We start from the raw sequence: 22,226 nt of genomic DNA, 5'->3' as shown, positions 1-22,226 counted from the left end.
CAACGTTTGTTGGAGTGTCCAGGGTGACAATTTCCTGTGCTAACTGTTCCGCCCTCCCGCTCAGCCCGCACCCGGAAGCGGCAGGCGTGGGCTCCCGCGCTGAAGCCGACTCGGTGTGATTCCGGGCTCCCTTCCTCCGAAGAGGGAACAGGTGTCCCAGCTTCGCAGTTTCCTCTTCCCCATTATGAGCCTTTGGCTTCTCTCCATGTCTTGGGGAGTCATGCCGCCCCCACTTCCCAACCTTGACGGCAGGTACATATCTGGGGTGCTTTGGTTAGAAAATGGTAAAGCTCAGTACAACACTGAGCAGAGAGCCTGGGGGCGCGCTCCTCTGGGGGTCCCCACCTCCTTGCACCGGATGCTCACACCACCCTGCCCCTGCACGTCAGCAGCCTGCTCGGGCATCAGTGATGCATGTCTTGGGGTTTCCCGAGCACCCATGATGGAGCACGGAGGGTGGGGACGCAAGATCCTCTCCAAAAGGTGTGAAGGAGGCATGCTCTCTGTGTTCAGCTTTGAGTCCAAGATAGGCGGATAACTTGGGGAACTCGCGGGGAGTCTGGCCATCGGAGGCCACTGGGTTCCGGGAAATACACTCTCCTAGACAGGGTCCCCTCCCAAGCCCCTCCCTGCTGGGTGGGGCTCGTGGCCTTCTTCAGCATCCAGCTGGGACTTGAACTCACGTGGAGGGAAGGAGGGTTTAGAATCAGGCTGAGCTGTGTCTGAACACGGGCTCTGCTCCTCAGGTCCTTGTACAGGTGACCTGGACGAGCCTGGACTGTTCCCCACCCCCCAAGGTGAAGCCAGCAGAGTCTACCATGTGAGTTTCCTGGGGCCGCCAGGAAACCAATGTTGCTGAAAACAACAGAAATGCATCTGGTCTGGAGACCAGGAGTCCCAAATCCGGGTGTTCGCAGGGCCGTGCTCCCTCCGGAGGCTCTGGGGAGCATGCTTGCTTCCCCTTCCCCGCGTCTCCGAGCGCCCCATCCCCCCTCTTGTCTCCCGCCTCATGTTGGATTTAGGACCCGCCGCCCTACATCCAGGTAATTGAGGTCCTTAACTCATGATGTCTCCAAAATCTGTTTCCAAATAGGTCACATGCAGAGTAGCAGGGAGCTAGGACCTGGGCCTATCTCAGTGGGCAACTCTTCATCCGGCCACATGTACTTTATATTTATTTTTAAGTGTGGGGAGGGGCAGAGAGAGAGGGAAACAGAGGATCCAAAGCAAGCTCTGCGTTATCAGCACAGAGCCTGACGCTGGGCTTGATCTCACAAACTGTGAGATCATGACCTGAGCTTAACCGACTGAGCCCCCCAGGCGCCCCCACTTTGTAAGATTATTATCGTAGGATGAGCAATACCGTGTGTAACGGGCCCGCCTGGCACCTGGATTGTAGCAACGGCCCAACAGGTGGCGTCCGGCCGTGGAAGGACCCGACCCGAGTGCCCAGCTGGTTTCACGCCTCGGCTGAGAATATGCTGTTTGACTCGGGATGAGAACAGGCCCATTTAGTACCAGCTCCTTGCCTGGCACTCCGTTCTTTCAAATCTCCGCCCCTCGGCGACGCCAGCTGGGCGGTGGACCTGAAGAAGGAACCCCAGGCTTTGCGTTTCGCCCCTTCGCTTGGCTGTGCTCGGCGCGGCCTCGGCACACGTTCCCTGCCCTGAGAAATCGCCTGCCCCAAACTGGGATTTTAGTTGACGAGGCAGCCGGTGGCCTTTGGTGTCTCCAGTGAGACAATGGTGTGGCACTGTCACCGCTCGCCGTGGTGGGAAGGCGCCACTCCCTGGGTCCCTGTGGCCCCCGAACCCATTGGCTGTTACAGAGGGTGTGGATTGCCTGCAAAGAGCCCTTGCTCCGCAGGACGGGTGGGCGTGCGAGGCTGTGCCGGTCCAGCCCAGGGCTCTGCCACAGAGGACCCCTCCCAGGAAGGCGCGGCCGTCTGACCCCACGGAATCCAAACTTTGCTGTTAGTGTAACTCCTTGGGGCTTGTGCTCTGGGGGCTTAAAGCAACAGATATCACAGCTGGAGGCCGGGAGGCTGGGATCCAGGTGTGGACGGGGCCGTGGGGGAGGATCCTTCCTGCCGCTTCCATTCCCAGGGGGTCCTGGGAGTCACCTGGGCCTCAACCACCGGCCGCATGGCTTCTGCCTTCAGTGTGCGTTTCTGTGTGTCCCCTTCTCTTGTTTAAAGGACACTGGTCACATTAGCGTAGAGGTCACCCTGGCCCAGTGTGACCTCATCTTAACTAATCACATCTGTGTGAGCCTGTGTACAAACAAGGTCACATTCTGAGGTTCTGGGGTTGGGACTCCAGCCTGTCTCTTGGGGCGGGGGGGCCACTTGACAAGGAGCCGAGTTTCTATTCTCTTGTACACGCCAACCCCCCACCCCCACCCCTGCGTGCACGTCAGCCTAGGTGGCTCCTGGTGTTTCAGTCCCATTAACTTTGCATCCCTGCGTGGTTGTGAAGAACCCGGGGGGCCCTGAGCAGCTGACGGGACGCCCCCAGGCCCCCACCCCCCCCACCTCTGCCTCGTCCGGGACAGGAGTCCAGCACCACTGTCAGGCCGTGCCGGGCTTTGTGCCACAGAGATGGGCCTCGGAGAATCACCCTGTCCTGGAGCCTTGGTCTTTTTGTCTGCAAATCTCAGATAACATCTGACTGGACACCCACTGGGCTCTGCAGGTGGGGCCAGGGACGCTGCAACCCCAGGGGCGGGGCCGCACGGGTGCTTCTGAGCATCTGCGTCTGCCCTTCTCAGAGCTCGCTCTCGGAGGACGGCTGACCGGGAGGGAAGGCCGCGTGGGAGGCGTGAGACTCGAGGCGCTGCAGGTGAAATGAAGGGATTCGCAGGGGCTGCTTCCCCACCAGGAACGTGCACACAGAGGGACATGGCGGCCGAGACGCTGGAGGTGCGCTGGGCCCCCGCGTGTAGGGAGGGCGAGTGCGCGTGTGCGCGTGTGTGCGTGGTGGTTGCCCATGGGCCTGCACACGTGTGCACCAGAGGAGACGGGAGGTGTGAAGGCGCCGCACAATGCCCTCGAGACCTCTGTGCTAAACACGGACCTAGGAGGTAACCAACGGGACCTGACGGGGCCTCGCCACCCTCATAACTCTTTTACAAAGGGACTCCGAGCCTGCGTGAACCCTGAGCCTGGCAGCCGCCGCCCTTGCACGCGGAGCCGTCGTCCTCGGCGGAGCAGGCCTAGCGGGCCCCCCGAGCCCGGGGCTGACGTGGGGCATGCGCCGCGGCGGGGGGGCTGCAAACCCCAGAGATCTCCCATGAGACCCCTTCGTCCTCCTTCCCTACGGGGGGCCTGCTGCCACCTCAGCAGGAGGGCGAGGTGGGCCCCCGTCTGGTCTGATTGGACTAGAGAGGAAGGGATCCAACCTTCCGAGAGAGACAGAGAGAGAGGGAATGCTCTGCCTGCTCATCTCCAACACCATCCAGTGTCCCAGGAAGAGGGTGACAGTTCGGATGGGGCGGCCAAGAGGCAGGGATGAGACCCCCAGCACCTGGCCCGGGCTTGGGGGTGAGTGAGGCAGAGTCCGCTCTTGCCGATTCCTGCCGCAGAATGCAGGACCAGAGTGGTCAGCCCATCTCCTTGCCCAAGGGCACCAAGCTGGCGGTGACCGGGCCACTTCTGGAAGCCGCCTGGCGGCCCGAGCCCAGCCCTCCATTGCCCCTGGGTGCCCCCCTTGGCAGTGACACCTGCGGGGCCCGCCTGGGCGGGTGCACCTCCCACACCTCGTGGCAATCATTTCTTCTTCGCCTCCATCCGGAGACGGTGCCATGGTTGCTGCATCTGGCAGAGCTCTCTGTGGCCTGGGGAGGATTGGGACACCTTGGCCCAGCACAGCCTTGAGCACATGGGTGACTGTGAAGGAGCATTCCCGTCCCCTACAGTTCCAGAACGTGGGCTAGATGACGAGCCTGGGGGCAGCGCTCTGCCTCGGTGCGGGGGCCTCTCTGCCCAGCCCTCTGCCCTCATGGCTGCGGGCCTTCCGCTGGGGACCTATTCCCAGGTCTAGCCAGGACCCGGCATGTCACCTGAAGAAGACCTGGTGAGCAGAGCAGATGATGGTATTTTGTGCAGGAAGACAGAATGCAGTGGAGACAAAGGCCAAGGGAAGAAGCATCCCTGCCCTCTACAAGGCGTGCTTCCACCTCAGGATGACGGGAGCGGGTCACGGGCACTGACACACGGCCAGACCTGGGCAGACGCCGAGGGCATGCGGCAGCCGAGAGGCTGGGCGGGGGCCCTGACTCCTGGACCGGGCCCTCCTGCTCACCCCCGTGCCCTAACGCCACAGACCCCCTCCAGGCCCCGCACCGGCCAGCTCCCTGGTGATGGCAGTGCCCACAGGGAGACAGGACAGGTTAGCCAGGGAACCGCTGTGCAGAGCGCGGGGCTCGGTGCATGGAGGAAGCCGTCGCGGATAGACGAGGAAGGTAAAGCCAAGCGTGTCCTGAAAGGAGGGGCCGAGAGGAGAGGAGGAGGGAACACTGGTGACGTCCGCCAGGGGAGGGGCAAGGAAGGAATAGGTTTGCTTTGTGCTTGGGGGTGCGGTGACCCCAGGGGAAGGGCCCAACAGACAGGACCTAGAGAGGTCCCGGCGGCAGCAGATGCCGTGGGCACGGTCAGGGCCGAGATGGTAACCATGGCTCTGAGAGTTGATGGGATTCCCTGGGGGTGGGGGGAGGCTCAGCGCAGTCGCCGTGGCCCCGTACCTGCGATCCTGCAGGGCGGGGAAGGCCGAGGGGCCACCTGGCACTTAGCAGGTTCAGGACAAACGGGATTATTGTGTCGTAGAGTGTAAATCAGATACAAAGCGGGGCTTAGAGCGGCTCCTGCGTGGAGTTCTCGCAGACGGCCGCCTCCATCCTTCCCTTGCTTCCCAGCCACACCCTCCGCATCTGGACCCAGGATTTTCCTGTTGCTCTGAATCCCTTCAGCCAATAGGAAACGACCTTGACTTCCCACACCTTCTTCCCACACACCTCCACCCAATTACGCTGTCACCTCAGTGATTTATTCTTCTTACAAGGAGTTTGTGTCTCAAGACGTCTGTAAAACCAGGACCAAAATGGTGAATTCAGTGCGTGAGAGGAGGGCCGGGGCCCCAGGAGGAGGGAAGCCTCGGGGAGCCCAGGGAGACGCATCCTGATGCGGAAGAGGCCGCGTCCCCCGTTCTGCGTGGGCCTCATCGTGCTCTGTGGAACTTGTTCCGGCCACCAAACAGTCCCCCCCAGGGCCTCCCCTGATGGTACGTCCCTCCTCTGAAGAGTCCAGATGGGGCCTGTCACAGACCTCCTCCTCAGGCAGAATCGTACGTCGATGCTGCTGGGAAGGCCCGACTGCGCTGGTCAATCCAAAGGTTTTCAAAGGCCTTTCTAGAGAAATCTTGTACTCCCGGGACAGAGAACAGGCCGAAGGAGGACAGCACAGGAAGGAGAGAGAGGGGACCCCAGACCCTCCTCGATTCTCCCCCAGCCCCTGAAAGCACAGTGTCCAGGCTCGGGAGTGTAATTGTAGGGTCACTGATGGAGACTCAGGTGCTTGTTACACAAGTGGGGAAAGCAGGACCCGGAAAGGAAGAAACCACAGCTGCCCAGGGCCAGTCCCACAGGAGTTAGTGAGAACAGGTTCTATTTGCTTCAAAAATACCCACATGTATTATTTATATGGACAAATAGGAATTGTTTATATACGTGATCTGTACTTAAGATGTTATTATTTATACGTATCACAGTTCCCTCCGGAAATTCTCAGTCTTGTAACCTCTTCTCTTTACTATACTAATCACCTGAACTTTTGAAGTTAGCAGCTGATAACGCCAGTTCCTAGATCTTCTGTGAGACTATTCCTTGTGTCTGTTGTGTGTTTCCTCTTGGATTTTGCCCTTTGATGCTGCCCCCTGGTGCCTGGTGAGCTTGGGTTCAGTGCTGGACATTGTGGATGAAAAGCGGCGGGCGGAAGTTGACCAGAGGTGGGCGCGAATCAAAAGGATCGTATTTCATAGCCCGCGAACATAATTTGAATTTCCAAGGTCAGTGGCCCCAGGCAGAGTCTTCCTAGGAAGTGGCTGCACCCATTTCTTTGCCTGAATCTGTGTCAGCTTCGGGGACGTGAGTGGTTGTAGCCCAGACCCCACCAGCCTCTGAGCCTAAACCACTAACCCCTGGTGATTCCCAGCAGACGTCTGGGACTCCTGCCCCAGAGGCCACTCCTCAGCCAGCTGGGCTGGGATCCTGAGGACTGGAGGCTGGGTTTCCATCCTTCTGGAAGGCCCATCCTCCTCGTGAGGCTTCAGCCCCCGCCTCTGTCTGCAGCCCTCACACGCCTCCTTGATTCCAGAAGGCTGTCATCTTGGAGGTGGAAGAATACCTCTTCTTTCTCCAGACTCGCGGGGAGTTTGGCTTCTGATCCCCCAGACTGAGCTCGGACATTCCTCTCCTGGTTTCTGCTTGTTCTTGGGGCCTCGGTCTTGGGCCCTGAAAGACCATCTTGCAAACATGGTCCTCATGACATTCGAACCACATGACAAAGCAAAGGGCAGCTGTGCCCGTCAGCCTCTGTCGCCTGCCACGCACCACCCCTCCTCTGCGCCTCCCTCCCCTCAGGCCCTCCTCCCTGCTCTCCTGCCCTCGTGGGGACCGGTGCCCGGAGCCATCACTGCCCCAGCGTGTCCTGTCCTATTGTGCTGCTCTTCCCAGCTGGCCGGACAGGTCACCCTCCCTTGGAGCTGGGATGGGTGGGGACAGGAGGGACTTTCATCAAGCACCCCCTCCCCCGGGGAGAAGGGAATCAGACAACTTCCTCAAGGCTGCGGGATGGCCGGGCGGGGCCCATGGGTGGGGGAGGGGGTATCTGAGCCTGTTGAATGTGTGTATTTGTCTGTGATTGTTTTTAATAAAATGGTAGTTAGCAGCATGCAAGCAGTGGCTGCTGTTGGGATTAGCGATATTCCCCACCAGGAAGCTTTTAAAAAGTGCTCAGAGCACCCCTGTGGGAAGCTGGTGGGCTCCTCTCCCACACTCCCCCCCCCATCCAAATTGCATTGCAATTTCCCCAAACTTTAGGGCTTCGCCGAGATTTTAATGGAACTCAGGGATAGCCATCTCCCTCCTGCTGGCTCCGTCGACACTGTCAGTGAATTTTGAAGGCAGAGCCGATGGCCGGCTGAGCACCGGGCTCTGTTTACAAGCTGCACAGTGCTCTGAAGGCCGGACCCCCCCACCCCCACCCCTCGGACTTGCTTTAACCCTAAAGGCCTGACTCCTAGCTGCCAGGTCCCTGGACGGCAGCTGTTGATGGGATTCCCTGGCTCCGTCAGCGGGCAGATCAGTGCTGGCCACCACAGGGTCCTGCAGCAGATGCCGGCCGAGGTCAGGGTCTGGGCCTTGGGGGAATCAGCCCAGTGGTGGCTGGAGCTCCACCCAGCGAGGCTGCCAGGCTCCCAGTGCAGGACCAGGGCTCCCAGATGCTCCAGGCGGTGCTCACAGCCCACATGGGTCACGGACAGCCCTCCTCTGTCGCCAAAGCAGGGGCTTGTCCGAACCACAGTCAGGCAACAGGCAGCATGCGTCCTGGATCAGTGTTCCCTATGCCAAGTTTCTTCTCTCGCCCCCACAAATGTTTATGGAGGGCCTGGGGTGCCCCGGGAGGTTGGCTGCCCTTGGAGGAGTGGCAGAGAACCGGACCGCCGGACGGGGGCTCCCTCCTCTCCTGGGCCTGTGTGCTGCAGGGCTGCGCGGGCACCGGGTTTCACCCAGGACCCGCACACGCACACTGTGTGGGAGGCCAGTGCCTGTGTCGGGTTGCCAGGGGGACGCCGGGCCAAACCAACCTTAGGAAACAGGCTTCTTTACCAGACAGTTCTCCAGCTCGGGCATCAGGGGACCCTAGCGGGGAGCTGAGCTTCCTGCACAGAGCGCCCTGTTCCCACGACAGCACAAAACTCGCTTTGAGACGCTGACAAGGGTCCTTGGGGAAGGCTGCAGTCTGCATCCACCTTAGCCCCTGCGGGGGTGCCCACAGACACCCCCCCCGAAATTCTTCTATGGAGCAAGCCCAGTCTGTTCTTCCCTGTCATCTCGTGTGTCAGAACTCAGTTCCCAAGGGGAGACCCCAGGACCCTGGCTTGTATGCGAGTAGATGCTCAGGGACATGGTGACCGAGTGAGTGAGATATGACGCCTGCTAATGTCTGACACCCTGAGCTCTCCGGACCTGAAGCCACCCTCCCCTTCCCGGAGTAGTCACCTCCTGTATTGCGTCCTGGGGCCTCCCTGTGAGTCTCCTCTGACCTTGACCATGTGGTTCATTCTCTTTGCCTGGAAGACTGCCCCCCTTCACGGCTAGCGTCAGCCAGCCTCCACCCCAGTAACGAACAGCACCAAACTCATGGGGACCACCCACTGCGTCGGCCCAAGCACGTTCTCCTAGTGACAGCAAACGTGCAAACGGCCCCCCAACATGCCCATGGCCAGCCTCTGCCCCCATTCCTGGCGTGGCCCAGAGGCAACAGCTGGGGCAGGTCACCCCTCGGGCACGGGACACTGCAAAGTGCTGCAGCCGAGAGTGTGAGTGGAGGGAGGGGTGAAGACCTGGGGCCCCCGGGTCTCAGGCTCTCGGGACACTCCCCCAACTTTCCTGATTGGCTCCATCCTGGACCGTCACTGAAGCCTCTGCCACAGACGCAATGCATACTTACTCCTGAGCGTGTTTGATTGGCGCCGCCCCGCCCCCCGCTCCCTAGACTTCGGCGTGCACAGGGTGGGGACTGGGCTGCGGCTCAGTGTCTAGCCTGGTGCCTGCACATAGTAGGTCCTCAGCCATTGAATGGATGCATAGCACTTTTCCATCCAGCAGGGACCTCCTGGAGATGAGGTGTGTCACTCTTCCATCAAGTGACGTGGGGGGCTGTCGGGCCCTGCATGGGGGCAAGGGAGGATGGGCCGGCTGTCTGAGGTCCTTGCGGGCACAGCAGGGACACGCCCCCCCCGCCTCACTCTTCCCGAAGGGCACAGTGACGTGCCACCATGGCAGCGCCACTCCCCAGGGACGGCTGGAGCACAGAGGCACCTCAGGAGTGACCCCGGCGGGCACGGGACCGGGGACGGCTTCCACCGGAAATCAGGTTCTCAGGGCCGAGTCCAACACTGTGCTTTCCCCTGCCCCAGACCCTGGAGAGGAGCCACGACGGTGCCCACTCTGCCTCTGGTGGGGGCGGGGGCTCCCGTGTGTCCTCTTGAGCCTCCAGGGCAGATCAGGAGGCAGGGGGCTCGGAGCCTCGGAGCCCTGCTGGGGCAGGACACCAGTGAGCCCGCTCCAGGCTCCAGGCTCCAGGCGCAGCTCTGGCCGTCCCACGGTTCTGTCCTTACCTGTGACGCCCCGACAGGTGAAGGGTCTTCTCGCCGGGTCCACAGGTCCGCCTCCAGCACGCGGCCGGCATCGGGCACCACTCCCTCCATGCTCGTGTCCGCCTGCAGACGGGAGAGGACTTGCGGGCTCCGCCCCTGTCGGCTGGGCCACCCTCAGCACGCCAAGATGCCACTGAAAATAAGGAGGAGACCAGTGCACAAGCCATGGGAGTTGGCTCCCCTCCAGCCTGCCCTTCGGGCTTGGGTAGGGGGCACAGGGGATGTATCTTTAAGGAGATGCCCTAATAACAAGATTAGCAGAAGTAAGGCCTCCGGGACTGGCCCCCGGGTGGGGATCTGGCTTCCGTGCGCGTCCTGGGCTTTCCCGTGCTCACTAGGCGTCGCTCCGTCCCTTCATCTGGGATGCGTGTGCCGGGCGTCTGCTCCAGGCCACGCACGGAGCCGGTTCGCCAGCGCCAGCGCGCCCACACCCGGAAGGCGGCCGAGCCTCTGCCCACGCTGCACATACAGTAACGTTCCCCCGGGGAGCGCCGCCGCCCTACGCACGCCCACGACGCGCCGGCTCCCCATCTGGAGCGTGTCCTCTGCGGGGCGGGAGTTCCCAGGTCGCATGGCCAGGGTGCTCTGGGCGCGAGGGCAGCCGGGTTCTGTGCCGCGCTGTTGGCTTAGCGACTTGATCCCTGCACCACTGTGTGGGCTGAANCCCGGGCGGGTGCCGGTGCCGCTGGTGAGTAATCCAGCCACAGACTCCGCAGCCAACGCGTGGGCCCCAGGGCCCCGGCCACCAGGCCCACACATGAGAACTGTGGCTCCTGTCCCAACAGAATCCCCTCTGCTGGTCTAAAGTTGGCTGATGGGCACCACGGAGGTGTCCCTCCCCAGCCCCCAACCTCTCGTTAGCACAGAGCAAGGCTGGCTTCCCCCTGCACACACCTTCCTGGCCTGCTGTCCTTTGTTGAGACAGCCCGGTGGGTGCTGTTGGGAGTTAAGTGAAAGAAGTGGGTCGTTTCCATGTTGGCTACTGAGCTCGAAGTGGAGTATCAGCAGCTGCTGTTTTTGAATGAGAGGAGCAATAAATTCAGTGCATGCGTGTGTGCATGCCTGTGTGTGCGTGTGTGCGTGCCTGAGCACCGTGTGTGCACGCGTGTACACGCGTGTGTCTGTGCCCAAGTGTGCATGCACGTGCATCCTGGGAGGCAGTGGCAGACAAGGCTGGGGACAGGTGCGGGCAGAGGCGGGTTGAAGAGGCCGCGACCCTCACGCTTTGAAAGCCTCCCTGAGGTTGAGCATCTCATCCTCTGTGAGGAGGGAGTCGGGTTTCCCTGGGGACTGGCCTTTCTGCTCAGAAGCGATGCTGCCTGTGAGGGAGCAGGTGTGCACCGGCCCCTGGGGCAGCAAGGGCCCGAGGCGGGAGGCGCGTCTCTGGGGCCGAGATGCAGCATCCCGGTCCGCACTGCGCAGCGGACGCGAGTCCGAGGGACCAGATGGACGGGCCTGGGCCTCCAGGCGTAGCCCCTTCTTGTAGCTGGTGAGTTCAGCCCAGAGCTGCGTTCCCAGCTGTGCCATCCTCCATGGGGGCTCCTGTGCGCGGGGTCCCACAGTGGGAGAGGCCCCGAGGCAAGGGGTGGGTGGGGGTACAGAGGGCAAGCCCGTGTTCTCCCTGGCTTCCCCCGCCCCTGTCCTCACCAGGCACACACAGCAGCGTCCACTGTGCAATTCTCGGGGGTCCTCTAGGGCAGGGGTCCCCAACCCTTTCCTAGAGGGACAGAGAGCAGATGTTTTAGGCTTTCGGGCCCCACGGCCAGACGCTGGCCCAGCAGCAAAAAGACCAGCCTCAGACATTGTGTCCAGGGACTTGATGAGGCCCCGTGCCAATAAAACTTTATTTACAAAAATTAGATGGTGGGCTCGATTCAGCCCTCAAGCCCCCGTTTTCTGACCTCTGCTTCAAGGCCTCTCTGCTTGTCACTCACTGGTGTCAGTGACCCCAGACAGCAGGAGAGACGCCACCCTCAGCCCCATTAGCCACGCAGGCCTGTGGGGATTCGTGTGGCTCACAGCAGGGAAGACCCTGCCTCACTGAGGGCCTACTGTGCACCGGCCACACCCCCTGCATTAATTTCCCTGAGATCCTATTTGCTGATGAGGAACACGAGGCCAAGGACCTGTGTGACCCCCTGGGGCACCAGGGCAAAGTCCACAGGGGTTGGGGGGGGGCGCTCAGACCAACTGAAATTTATTCTCTCGAGATTCTGGAGGCCTGAAGCCAAAACTAAGATGCCAGCAGGGCCGTGTCTTCTCTGAAGTTTCTAGAAGAGGCTCCTATCTCTTCTCGTGGCTGCTGGCGGCCCTGGGCTCGTGACCACACCCCTCCAGCCTCTGCATCACTGTCACGTGGATTTTTTCCTTGTCTCTCTGTGCCCTCCTCAGGGTTTTATAAGGGCACCGGCCATTGCATTGACCGCCCACCCTAAATCCAGGATGATTTCCTTTCAAGTTCCTGAGGTAATTAATTAAATCTACCAAGACTCTATTTCCATATGAGGTTATATTTTGAGGTTGGACAAGTGGACATGAATTCGGGGTGGGAGCGACGCTGTCCACCCCACTCCAGAGGAGCAGGCTGCTTGTCCTGGGCCTTGACCCCCAGCCGCCGGCCCCTGCTGTCTCCGGGCTGGCCGGCAGGTGGATCACGGCTTTGCAAGGCACAGAGAGGGCCTCCGTGGCTCTGGCTGCCCCCGAGGCTCTGGGCCTCCCCAGAGCATTTCCGCTCAGATGTAGTCGGTCCCCAGGGCTGTCATAACGACATGCCAGAGTGCGTGGTGGGAACAGCGAATTTTACTGCCTTAGACTCCAGGAGGCCCGAAGTTGAGAACAGGGCCGTGCTCCCTCTGAAGGTTCCGGGGAGGGTACCCCAGCCTCTGCCCCGGCTTCTGGGGGTTCATGGGCTCTGACAGCGGGAGTCCAGTCTTGTCCCTGTGTGCGTATCTGTCTCCAAATCCTCCCTTTTTATAAGTCATACTAGGTGAGGGCCACTGACCCCAATGTGCCCTCATCTTAACTAAGTACGTCTGCAATGGCCCTGTTTCCAAATAAGGTCACGTTCTGAGGCACCGGCGGGTAGGGCTTCCACAGAGGAGTTTTGGGGAGACACAGCTCAATGCATAAAATGAGGGCAACACCACTGGAATCGAATGGGGCTTCCCACCCTCTCTGCCCACCACATCCTACCTTTTCTGTGGACCCCGGTGTGTTTGTCTGAGTCTGGACCCAGATGCTGTGTGATCTTTTTGGCCCCCAGCTCCCTCTGTGTCCCCACGGTGCTCTGAAGTTCAGGGGAATCTTCACATCCAGAGAAAGTTCTCCTCGTCTGAGGAATTTGCGCCTCCATGTAGCTGACCTGTGGATGGGACAGCTTTAGTTGAGCCTGATGACAGGAGCCCAAACCCAATTTGCCGGGGGGGTCCCTAGCCAGTGGGGTATGCGTGCTGATGCCCAGGCTCTCCGTAGATCATAGCAGCACGGCCACTGGCCACCCCCACCCCGTGGAGAAAGAACCAGTGTCCCCCAGCGGGCCCTGCTGGGCTTTGAGTCCCTGATCTGCTGGGTGGTAGCTGTGTGTGCACCAAAGGGTTAGCCTTGCTCAGAAGAAGGACTTGACCCCAGCTCCTGGGAGGTCACCGTAAACCTTCCAAATGTTCTGCCTGATAAGTATGTCTTGGTTTACCAGATAGCCGGTGCAAATAACATGATTTACGGGGGAAGGGGGGCCTGGGGCTCAGGGAGTCAGCTCCATCTCTGGTTGGGCAGGAGCTAAGACCAGCCATGCCTACATGACCGAGACACGCCAAAGGCCGGACACCCAGGCTCAGGATGGCATCCCAGGCTGGCAACACTCTGCGCGTGTGTCACACGTCGTCGCTGGTGGGATGTAGCGCTGCCCACGTTCCTCTGCTGGGAGAGGACGGCTGTGGGCTCCTGCCTGGTCTCTCCTAGACTCTGCCCCACGCCTCTTCTCAGTGCTGATCTTAATCTGTGTTTTCACTGTAGAAAACCAAAACGGAGTGCAATTGCTTCATTCCGTTCTGAGTCCTTTGAGTGAATTTTTGAACCAGAGGTAGGCTTGGGGCCCTCCCAGATTACACTGTGCTGCTTTGACAAAGTCCCCTCACCTCCCTGTGGAAGTGGGGAGCATCCCTGCACCCACCCCATGGGGTCGTGGGGGGCTGTGCGTGAACTGATTCACTAAGAACAATGCCAGGCGCCCGCTGCCACTGAGAGAAGCGTGACGAGGTGGGTTCGCCCTCAGCAGTCGCTGGAGGTCAGTCCCGCACGCCCTGCCCCGGCCTCACCGTTGCCACTAAGAAGGAAGTGGCTGAGGGAGAACAGGGGACGTCGTGATGGACAAAGGGCTACATGTCACTTTTGTGGCTACACAGGGTGTGATCGGGACATTTCTGCCCCACTCACCGGGGTGGCCACAGCGATGGTATCCCAGCAAGTCAGTTTGGATGGTGTGACCATCCAGGTTTCATATGGGGACACCTGTTTCCTGGTGTCATTCATACATTTCTTTCTTGGGTGAGTAACCTCAGCACCGTGGACATTTTGGGCCAGATCATTCCTTCTTCTGGGACCGTTCTGTTTATTGTAGGATGTTTGCCAGAATCTTCGGGACCAGTAGGACTGACCCCTCACCTCCATGTCACAACCAGAACTGTCTCCGGCCATGGCCAGATGTCCCTGCTGAGGACATGCTGACCTGAGTCCTTTGGGGCGATGCCTCAAGGACTTGCCTTCACCGTGTTCTCATGAGGGGTTAGCACAGCCGTTTCCAGAGGGGGACTCTGTTCTCTGTTGGGGGGTGGTCCTGCTCTCGGCAAGAGAGACTTTCAATAAGAGGCAGCTTTCTCTCCACGGAGTCCTGGCTGGAGGCCCCGCCCCCCGCCATTGAGAACCACGTGGGCGTTCTGCGTCGCTCAGAAAACAGCACACCCCTTAGTGGGCAGCCTTGTTTGTGGAAGATGCATTTTCCCTCAGCAACCTTCTTCCCCCGCCCTGTGAGGTGGCCAGGTGCCCCAGAATGAGCCCAAACCCGGAGCACCTGCTACTCAGGAAAGCGGGCCAGTCTCTCCCCTGTCCTGCAGGGGACGCTGCGAGCTTCCCCATGTTCCCAGGGAATGTGTCAGAGATGTGCTGTGCAGCCTCTGTGGAAAGGAATGGTGCTTTTGCAGTGCAGTTGGCACTTTGGGAAACCCTGTCTCCTCTCACCTGTCAAGCCCCTAAAGACAGACGTCCTTGAATCCATTGGTCAACAGGGCTTTGTCCCCGCAGGGCAAGCACATGAGGTCCCTGCATCGTAAAATGAGCTACTGTCAACACAGATGGGTCATCCCTCTGCCTCAGCAGATTCCAGGGCGGTCGTTCCTGCCTCCACCCGGGTGCAGCAGCCTGATGTGCCACACGCCCCCCTCCCTCAAGGGCTGGGCAAGAAGGCCCTCGATGGCTTTATTTTTGCCATGGACAGTGACCCGCGTGTGTTTCAGCTTCATTTGATCAAAAACTCATCCAGGCCCAGAGATGGATTACCAAGTCCACATCAATCTCCAGGGCCTGATCTTATTACAAAACACCACAAATATAACCATAAAAGCCCTATTGATTGATGCAGGGTTTGCTAATCCACCTGTCCCCATCCATTATTCCAGGTATAATTTTTCATTATCTGGATGGCGGCGGATTCCCAGCACATTAGTATACAGTGGCAATTACCAGGAGCAGAAAGAGCCCCTGAATTAGCAGGAACAATAACACCTGTCAGGAAGGGGAAGCGAGAACCCCGCACAGCACGCCGTGCACTCTGGGACCATGTCTGAATTGCAAAGAATTTGAAGATGGATTCAATATTGACCTTGTAAATAGAGAGGAGAAAGTTTGTGTTTTCCTCCTTTTCCTGGGGGGCGGAGAGTGTACGTTCCCTTAAGGTGACGTCGTTGTCCCTCCGATGGCAGCCTCCCTGACAGCTGACTGTAGACACTGTGCTAGGATTGCCTCGCCCGGGGTCAGTGGGGGTTGGGGGACAGATGTTCCTGCCTGTGTTACGCGATGACCGCAAGGCACTTGACCAGAGGGGACATTGTTTAAGGTGTAAATATTTGCAGAAATGAGTGAGGAAGGAGAGAATGGGGGAGAGAGCCTCCTAAGAACCCTGTCATTTGTGTGGTGTGGGGAAAGCCAGTAGGAAAGGTCCCTCTTGATACACTAGTTCTGTGATCTGAAGGTTCTTGTCTTTTCACAAAATGTGGCTCCTTTTCAACCCCAATGCAGGAAATGGAGACATATGGCTAAAATAACTCTGCGGGTCCTTGGAGGGACTACACTGGTACCAATCTCCCTGAGTTTTGTTTCCAAACATCAAGAATCTGGTCTAATTGAGTTCTCAAGGGAACTGTCGTGCAGCATGAGCTGTTCTCAAGCCAACCTCACGTGGGCAAAACCAGCAGTGCAAAACTGCCCACTGCTGACTCCGACGGCCCGGCCTGCTAACACGGAGGCTGTGGCTGGCTTTGAAATCACCTTGGCAGTGGCCAGTGAAAGTCTCAGAACTCGGCAAACCTTTGATAATGGAGGGGGAAGGTTCTAGTCTTTAAAACCAAAGGATCGCCATTAGAGTTCTAGCTGTCAGCAATCATTCAAAATAGATCTATATTTGCATTAATGTATAAAACAAGCCACCCTCAGCTACTCACCCAAGTTAGAGGCCAGCAAGCTATAGGCTGTGAGCCAAATCTGGCCGCTGTCTGTGTTTGTAAATAAAGTTTTATTGACACACAGCCACACCTATTTGTTGGCGCATTGTCCGTGGCTGCTCTTGCCCCGCGTGATGGCAAGGTTGGGAATTTGCAACAGGGATCGTACTTCCTGCACAACCTAAAATATTTGCTCTCTGGCCTTTTATGGTCAGACTGAAGGGATTTACACAGATGAAGGAAGGACTCGGGGCATTTGGACTACATAACAGGGCAGATGATTGAAATGGAACCAGCTCTCACATGTTGTTCTGTTTTCTTCTTGGTAGCCGACCTCCCAAAGAAAGGAAATGAGGAGAGGCACCCTTATGGGTTTTCTGTCTTCCCACCTGCTTCTTACAAGGGTCATTCTTGCCACACGTGAAAGGCCTGATTCTTGTTCAACCATCACGAGCATGGGGTCTGCGGGATCTTCCTGTAGCCAATGATCTTTCATACATGAGCCCAGGGTCCCATTAAAGCCTATGGGCCAGGCGTTGAAGCATGAGGCTGTGCGCCTTGCGAGTAAATTAAGTATGTGAGGAGTAGTCAGGTGTTTGCCTCCAGCCAATTTTATGACCGGAATGTGGCTACAGATGGGTTAGTTCGGCGTTAGACATTTGATTTTCTCTGAGGCTCCAGAGCAGAGAATTGCCTTCCACCCTGGCTGTGCCAAATGATGGGAAAAAGGTCACTTTACTTCCCAGCGTCAGGCTCCTCATTGGTCGGGCAGGTGAAAAAGTGCAGGAAATTGATAGGTTAAATCAATCATGTGTGAATACTTTGCAAAGTACCCGACATAGAGAAGTCTTTCCAGAAAGCATAGCCATTCTAGTACTGTGTTTTTACCCAGGTGATCTGCTTGGTTGTTAACCTGTGTCTCCTTTCTTCCAAATTTTAATTTGGTAAATTCCGCGGAGGAATTTCACACTGAAGGCAGGAGAAGGGCCTCCAGAACGGGGCAAACCTTGGGATCATATTTTTCTCCCTAGTCCCTCGGTTTGTATTTTCTACTTTTCAGTTGTGAATGTAGTAGGTCACATAGCTACAGTGGTAAGGGACTATGTTAGAGCGTGCATGCGGCTAGGAGTGGATATAAGGATGCTGCTGCCCCTTTCGTGAGGGGCTTTAGGGACTTATGAGGACTTCAAGCCAAGGGCTTATCTTCTGTTCTGAGAGTCATCAGTGAGGAAGAGAGTCCCTTGAGCCAACCGTTTCTCTCCCGGGCTTCAGTTTCTTACATCTATCGAATGAGGAGAATAAGTGCTTCCCATTCTAACCCACAGGGCGAATGGGAGGCAGTCAAACATCTAGGATGAAGCTGGTCATGTCCTCCCTTCCAAGGACTTTTGTCACTGCAGATATTCAACCCAACAGAATTCCCACAGTAGGAAGATGCGAGGTCCAAATCTGGCAGTGCCCGGTGCCTCCCCTGGCCCTGCAGATGTTGGGGAATGCACGGCACAGAGCTCTGCTCTTGCAAGGGGCTCTCCGTGCCTCCCGCTGGGCCTCACCTGGCAGTTCAACCAGCCCCTGATGCTCCTCTTGACTCATCCACTCAAGTGTATCCTTTTACATCACTAGCTTCCATATGTTGAATTCTTCTGACCTAGAAGATGGAAGGTTTATCCCAAGAAACAAAGAACAAAGCAAAGACTCAGTTCTTGCCATGGGGGTTGGGGTATAACCTGCCAACAAATGCCTGAGGAGCTTTTTGCATGGACCCAGAGCACTTCCCAAGGGATCTATCCATGGAGGGGGTGGTGAGGCTCAAGAACCTGCCTCCACGAATGTTCTTCTCCAGGAATGTAGATTAGAGAGGTGCCGGCCTCAGTCTTAGAAGAAAGGAGACCAAAACTGAGATTAAAGAAGGTCAGAGCAAAAACAGATTTATGAAGTCTGAGCTCAGAATCACATACTACTGCTCTTATTATGAGCTTTGAAGCCAACAGATCCTATGCGATCCAGGGAATTTGCACAAACTGGTCCACATAGTTTTCACTTCCATAACTGATGATAACAGTATCTACCTGTGAGAGTTGTTAATCAGGAATAAATGGGATGATGCACATCTGACAATTGCTACGACTTGCTGAGCATGCCTGAGATAATCATGATCACTATCAGCACTATCATCATCATCACATCCACATACATCACCATCACCACCATCCTCATCATCACCGTCATCACCACCACCATCATCACCGTCACCACCATCACCACCATCCTCACCATCACCGTCATCACCACCACCATCATCACCGTCACCACCATCACCACCATCCTCACCACCATCATCACCATCACCATCATCACTGTGACCATCATCACCACCACCATCACTGTCACCAATATCACCACCACCGTCATCACCACCACCATCATCATCACCATCACCCCTCACCACCATCCCCATCAGCATCCTTTTCAACCCTTCCTCTGCCAACAAGGTCTCAGTTGGGTGCTGGGGAAGCTGCTGATCAGTGAGGGGTTACGGAAGCTGATGGGCACACTGCTGTCGGTGAGATGGGGTGGTTCCTGTGGCATAACTGTCAGTTCCATTGGAAAGCTGATTTGGCAGTTTTCAACGAGAAAGCAGACTGGCCCAGAGGCTTATAGCAGGTGCCACCGCTTGGGCATAGGTGTGTGTTAAGCCATCATCCAGAACCAGCAGTGAATGCTGCCACTTTAAAAAATGGGCACTAGAGCAGCTAAAGGTGGGCACCATGGCTGAGCTGGTCAGAGTTAACACTGCTTGGCATGTAGGAGGTGCTTAGCAACTGGTTCTTGAATCAGCGGATGAAAGAATAAATTAAGGGAAGTCCATAACATTCATGCACCTTCTCCAGTTCTCCTGGCGGCGCTTACCCTGTGGGCTCGGGACGGGAATCCCTCACGACAAACAGAAATAGGATGATGGGCAGACAGGAAGAGAAAGCTTGTTTTCTGGTCATGCCAACTTTGAATCATTTATTAGCGATTCCCTCCACGAGGATCATATTCAGTAGAGAGGTAACATCTGTTTGCGAGACCGTGTCCTTGTGAGACCGCCAGAAAAATCTTACACTCTGAAATCCTCCACACTGGGACACACACGTGTGTTGTTCTCACCCACCCCTGGCCCCCGGGACCTCTGGCTTCCTCTGGGGTGGTAGGTGGGCCTCTGCAGATGGACGCCCGGAGTGGAGAGAGGCAGCTGCTTAAACACCCAGGTGCAAGAACACAACGGGGGGCAAGGCGCTGCCCTTTACGGCCCTGGGGGGTCAGGTAGGGGTCTTTCTGATGGCAGGAAGACAGGGCCTTTGCAGGTGGCTGTTATGGACCAGTGGAGTCTGCTGAGGATGCCCCCAGTGTCCGTGGTCTAGGAAGGTTGTGACAGATGTGCTGCCAGGAGGAACAGAGCGTCAGGTGGAGGACCGGAGGTGGGAGCCTTTCCTCCCGCCTCCTTCTGTGGTTGGTGGAAAATGATGCAGAGGTGGGGGGAGAGGGACAGTAGGGAGACTACCCTTGTCCTCTGCTGTCCCTGTGTGGGGTTAGCAGACAGCTCTCAGGAGGAGCTCAGGCTGCCCTGCTTCTGTCCCTGATTTGCTGTCTCTTCTCACCCCTGCACCCCCTTACACCTTACATACACACACAGCAGACGTGGGTCAGAGGCCAGCCTGTAGATCCTTTTTCTGGACCTTTGGGAAGCATCAGCCGTGGGGGCTGAGTCTTTTACTCCTGGAACCTCAACAGGCAGTGAGCATCTTGGAGAAGACTCTAGAAAGAGGAAGACATTCCCCAGTGATTCACGTACCCCTGCGTCCACCAGGGGGGGTCAGCCCATGTTCACTGTCCCCCACCTTCCCAACAAATCCTGGGCCGTCCTGGCTCCTCCTGCGTTAGGCCACACCTGCTAGCACTCAGAGGTGCCCAGAGTCAAGAACTCACGCGGGGGGAGGAGGTGGCAGGTCCTGGAGGAAGGCCTCGGCCAGAGCTCACCTGGGCCAGGTGACGGGCTTGGCAGGCAGGTGCAAGAAAGGGCTCAGCTGACCGTGGCCCGGGTCACGGCCGGGCGGCCGGGAGAGGCCGGCGCTGGGGCCTCGCTTCTTGGGCTTCAGGTGACAGCAGCGCTGGCCGGCGGGGCGCCTGGGGAAGGAGAGACCTGAGTTGGCAGGAACAGGCCCCTGCCCTTCCTGGGCTCCACTGTCTCACCCCCTGGTCTCACGGCCGCCCCCCACTTCCTCTCTTCCAGGTCTGGCTGTCCATCAGATCATCACCATCACCGTCTCCCTCATCATGGTCATAGCTGCTCTGATTACAACTCTTGTCTTAAAAAACTGGTAAGGATCCTCGGCCCCTCTGGCCTGGAAATGGGGGCCGCGGGGGTCCCCTGGGAAGTGTGTGCAGAGACTTGCCTAGTTTTCAAGCCCGGTCCTACCTCACACCCCAGGGAATTGGTTTTTCATTTGGGTCAGAGAACCGGGTGCAGCAGCCTGCTCCCCTCCGGCCCCAGTAGCTCCGCCGGCCACGGGCACCGCGCTCCCAGGTACTGCCCTTGGGGAGCGACCCCCTCACCGTGCCTTTCTCCGCAGAATACGGGCGAGCCCCGCCTCCATGACAGGTTCTCAGGCAGCAGGCGTCCCTGTCTGTCTGATATGAGTACCTGCGATGTCACCCACCCGACATCGGTGGCCCGGGCGGACTGCGCCCACCCCCCGCTACCCCCGGCTGTCCAGCGCAGCCGCCTCGAATCTTCCTTTCTCTTGCAGCCGCTCCGGGTCTGCTGAACTAGGTTACTGCTTTGCTCCAGGCGGCCTGTGTTTGCCTATTTCCTCCTGGAAATTGGCCTACTTTGAGGTTGGCCTTGCTGGGTGTACGCACCTGCTACACCCCTGGGAAAACGGGGCACTGCCGGGCGACCCTGCTGCGCCCACACCTCCGAGGCCCCCGTGTGCCTGCAGCCGCTCCTCAGCAAGTGTGTCTCCTTTCAGCATCAGAGCTCAAAGTCCCTTGCAGAGTAACACACCAGATAAGCCCCTGCTGCCGGCCGGAGGGCAGAGGAAATCCTACCGGGCTCACGGGCAACAGCCGCCTCTGAGTGTCCGGACAACGGAAGTTCGAGAGAAAGCGGGTCTCCGGGGTCAGCAAAGGTGGGAGGGTGTGAATTGGCCCAAGCCCCCAAACAGACCTCGCAGCGAGCAGTGAGGCCTCCCGAAGGCCAGCAAACCCTTGACCCCGGGGCGTTTCCTGGGACCGGTGCCGAGGACCACACTCAGCTCTGCACGAGGCAGTCCTAGGCAGGACCCGGCCGGCCGGTGAGGGGACTCTGGAGCCCAGGAGCGCATGGGTGCGTGCAGGGCAAATCCTATCGACCCTCTTGACTGGCCCCCAAGGAGACAGACTCTGTCATCTGCCGTGTGATACACAGCCCAGCTCCCTCTTGGTTTCCCACATTGGGGTTTACATACAGCAAAGCCTCAGAGTCCTCTGGGGAGGTCGACCCAGCCAGTGGATGAGGGGGCTCTGTGACCTGAGGGGGCAGGTCCCCTGGCTTTTGCAATCTTCTCCCCGCATTTGCTTACAGGCTGGGGCTTCTGCATCAGGAAGCAGGGCTCCCCTCATTGCAAAACCGAGACAGGGCATGACCATGACGCTCTCATGGACCCTCACCCCTCGAAGCCACTTCCTTCCACATCGGCTGTGAGCACAGCAGGGAAGGGGAGACGGGGCACTTGTGCCCTGATGAGGTTCCCTGAACGGGGTTTCCTCCTAGCCGCCCTCCTCTGTGGGCACTCATCCTTCTTGTGACTTGCCAGAAGTGACTGGGAGGGTCACCAATTGTCTTTGGGGTCAGACCCCTTGGCTGACCAGGGAGGGATGCCCGTATTCATCCTTGGCGGTGCTGGGAAGGCCCTGTGGTTCAGTGGAGCAGGAAGGTGTCCACACGGAGTGCAGGACAGTCCTCTCCATAGACCTGGTGGCGGCGAAGGATGGACCATCCGCTTTCGTCTCCAACGGGGAGCTTGGGCAGGGGCAGGGCTGAGAGCCAAGGCTCCCC

At 58.2% G+C, this 22,226-nt stretch overlaps 1 protein-coding gene across 1 annotated transcript in view; it reads left to right on the top strand.

The window, feature by feature from the left end:
* AJAP1 (adherens junctions associated protein 1) overlaps positions 1-22,226 on the top strand; it is a 117,067-nt gene that overhangs the window by 81,921 nt on the left and 12,920 nt on the right. The window contains 1 exon segment of the mRNA XM_077763756.1: positions 20,421-20,508. Coding sequence (XP_077619882.1) covers positions 20,421-20,508 — 88 coding nt within the window.

The sequence above is a fragment of the Crocuta crocuta genome, unplaced genomic scaffold, assembly GCF_008692635.1.
Source record: "Crocuta crocuta isolate KB4526 unplaced genomic scaffold, BGI_CrCroc_1.0 scaffold13, whole genome shotgun sequence".
Lineage (NCBI taxonomy): Eukaryota > Metazoa > Chordata > Mammalia > Carnivora > Hyaenidae > Crocuta > Crocuta crocuta.
This window is presented reverse-complemented; position numbering and strand designations above follow the sequence as displayed.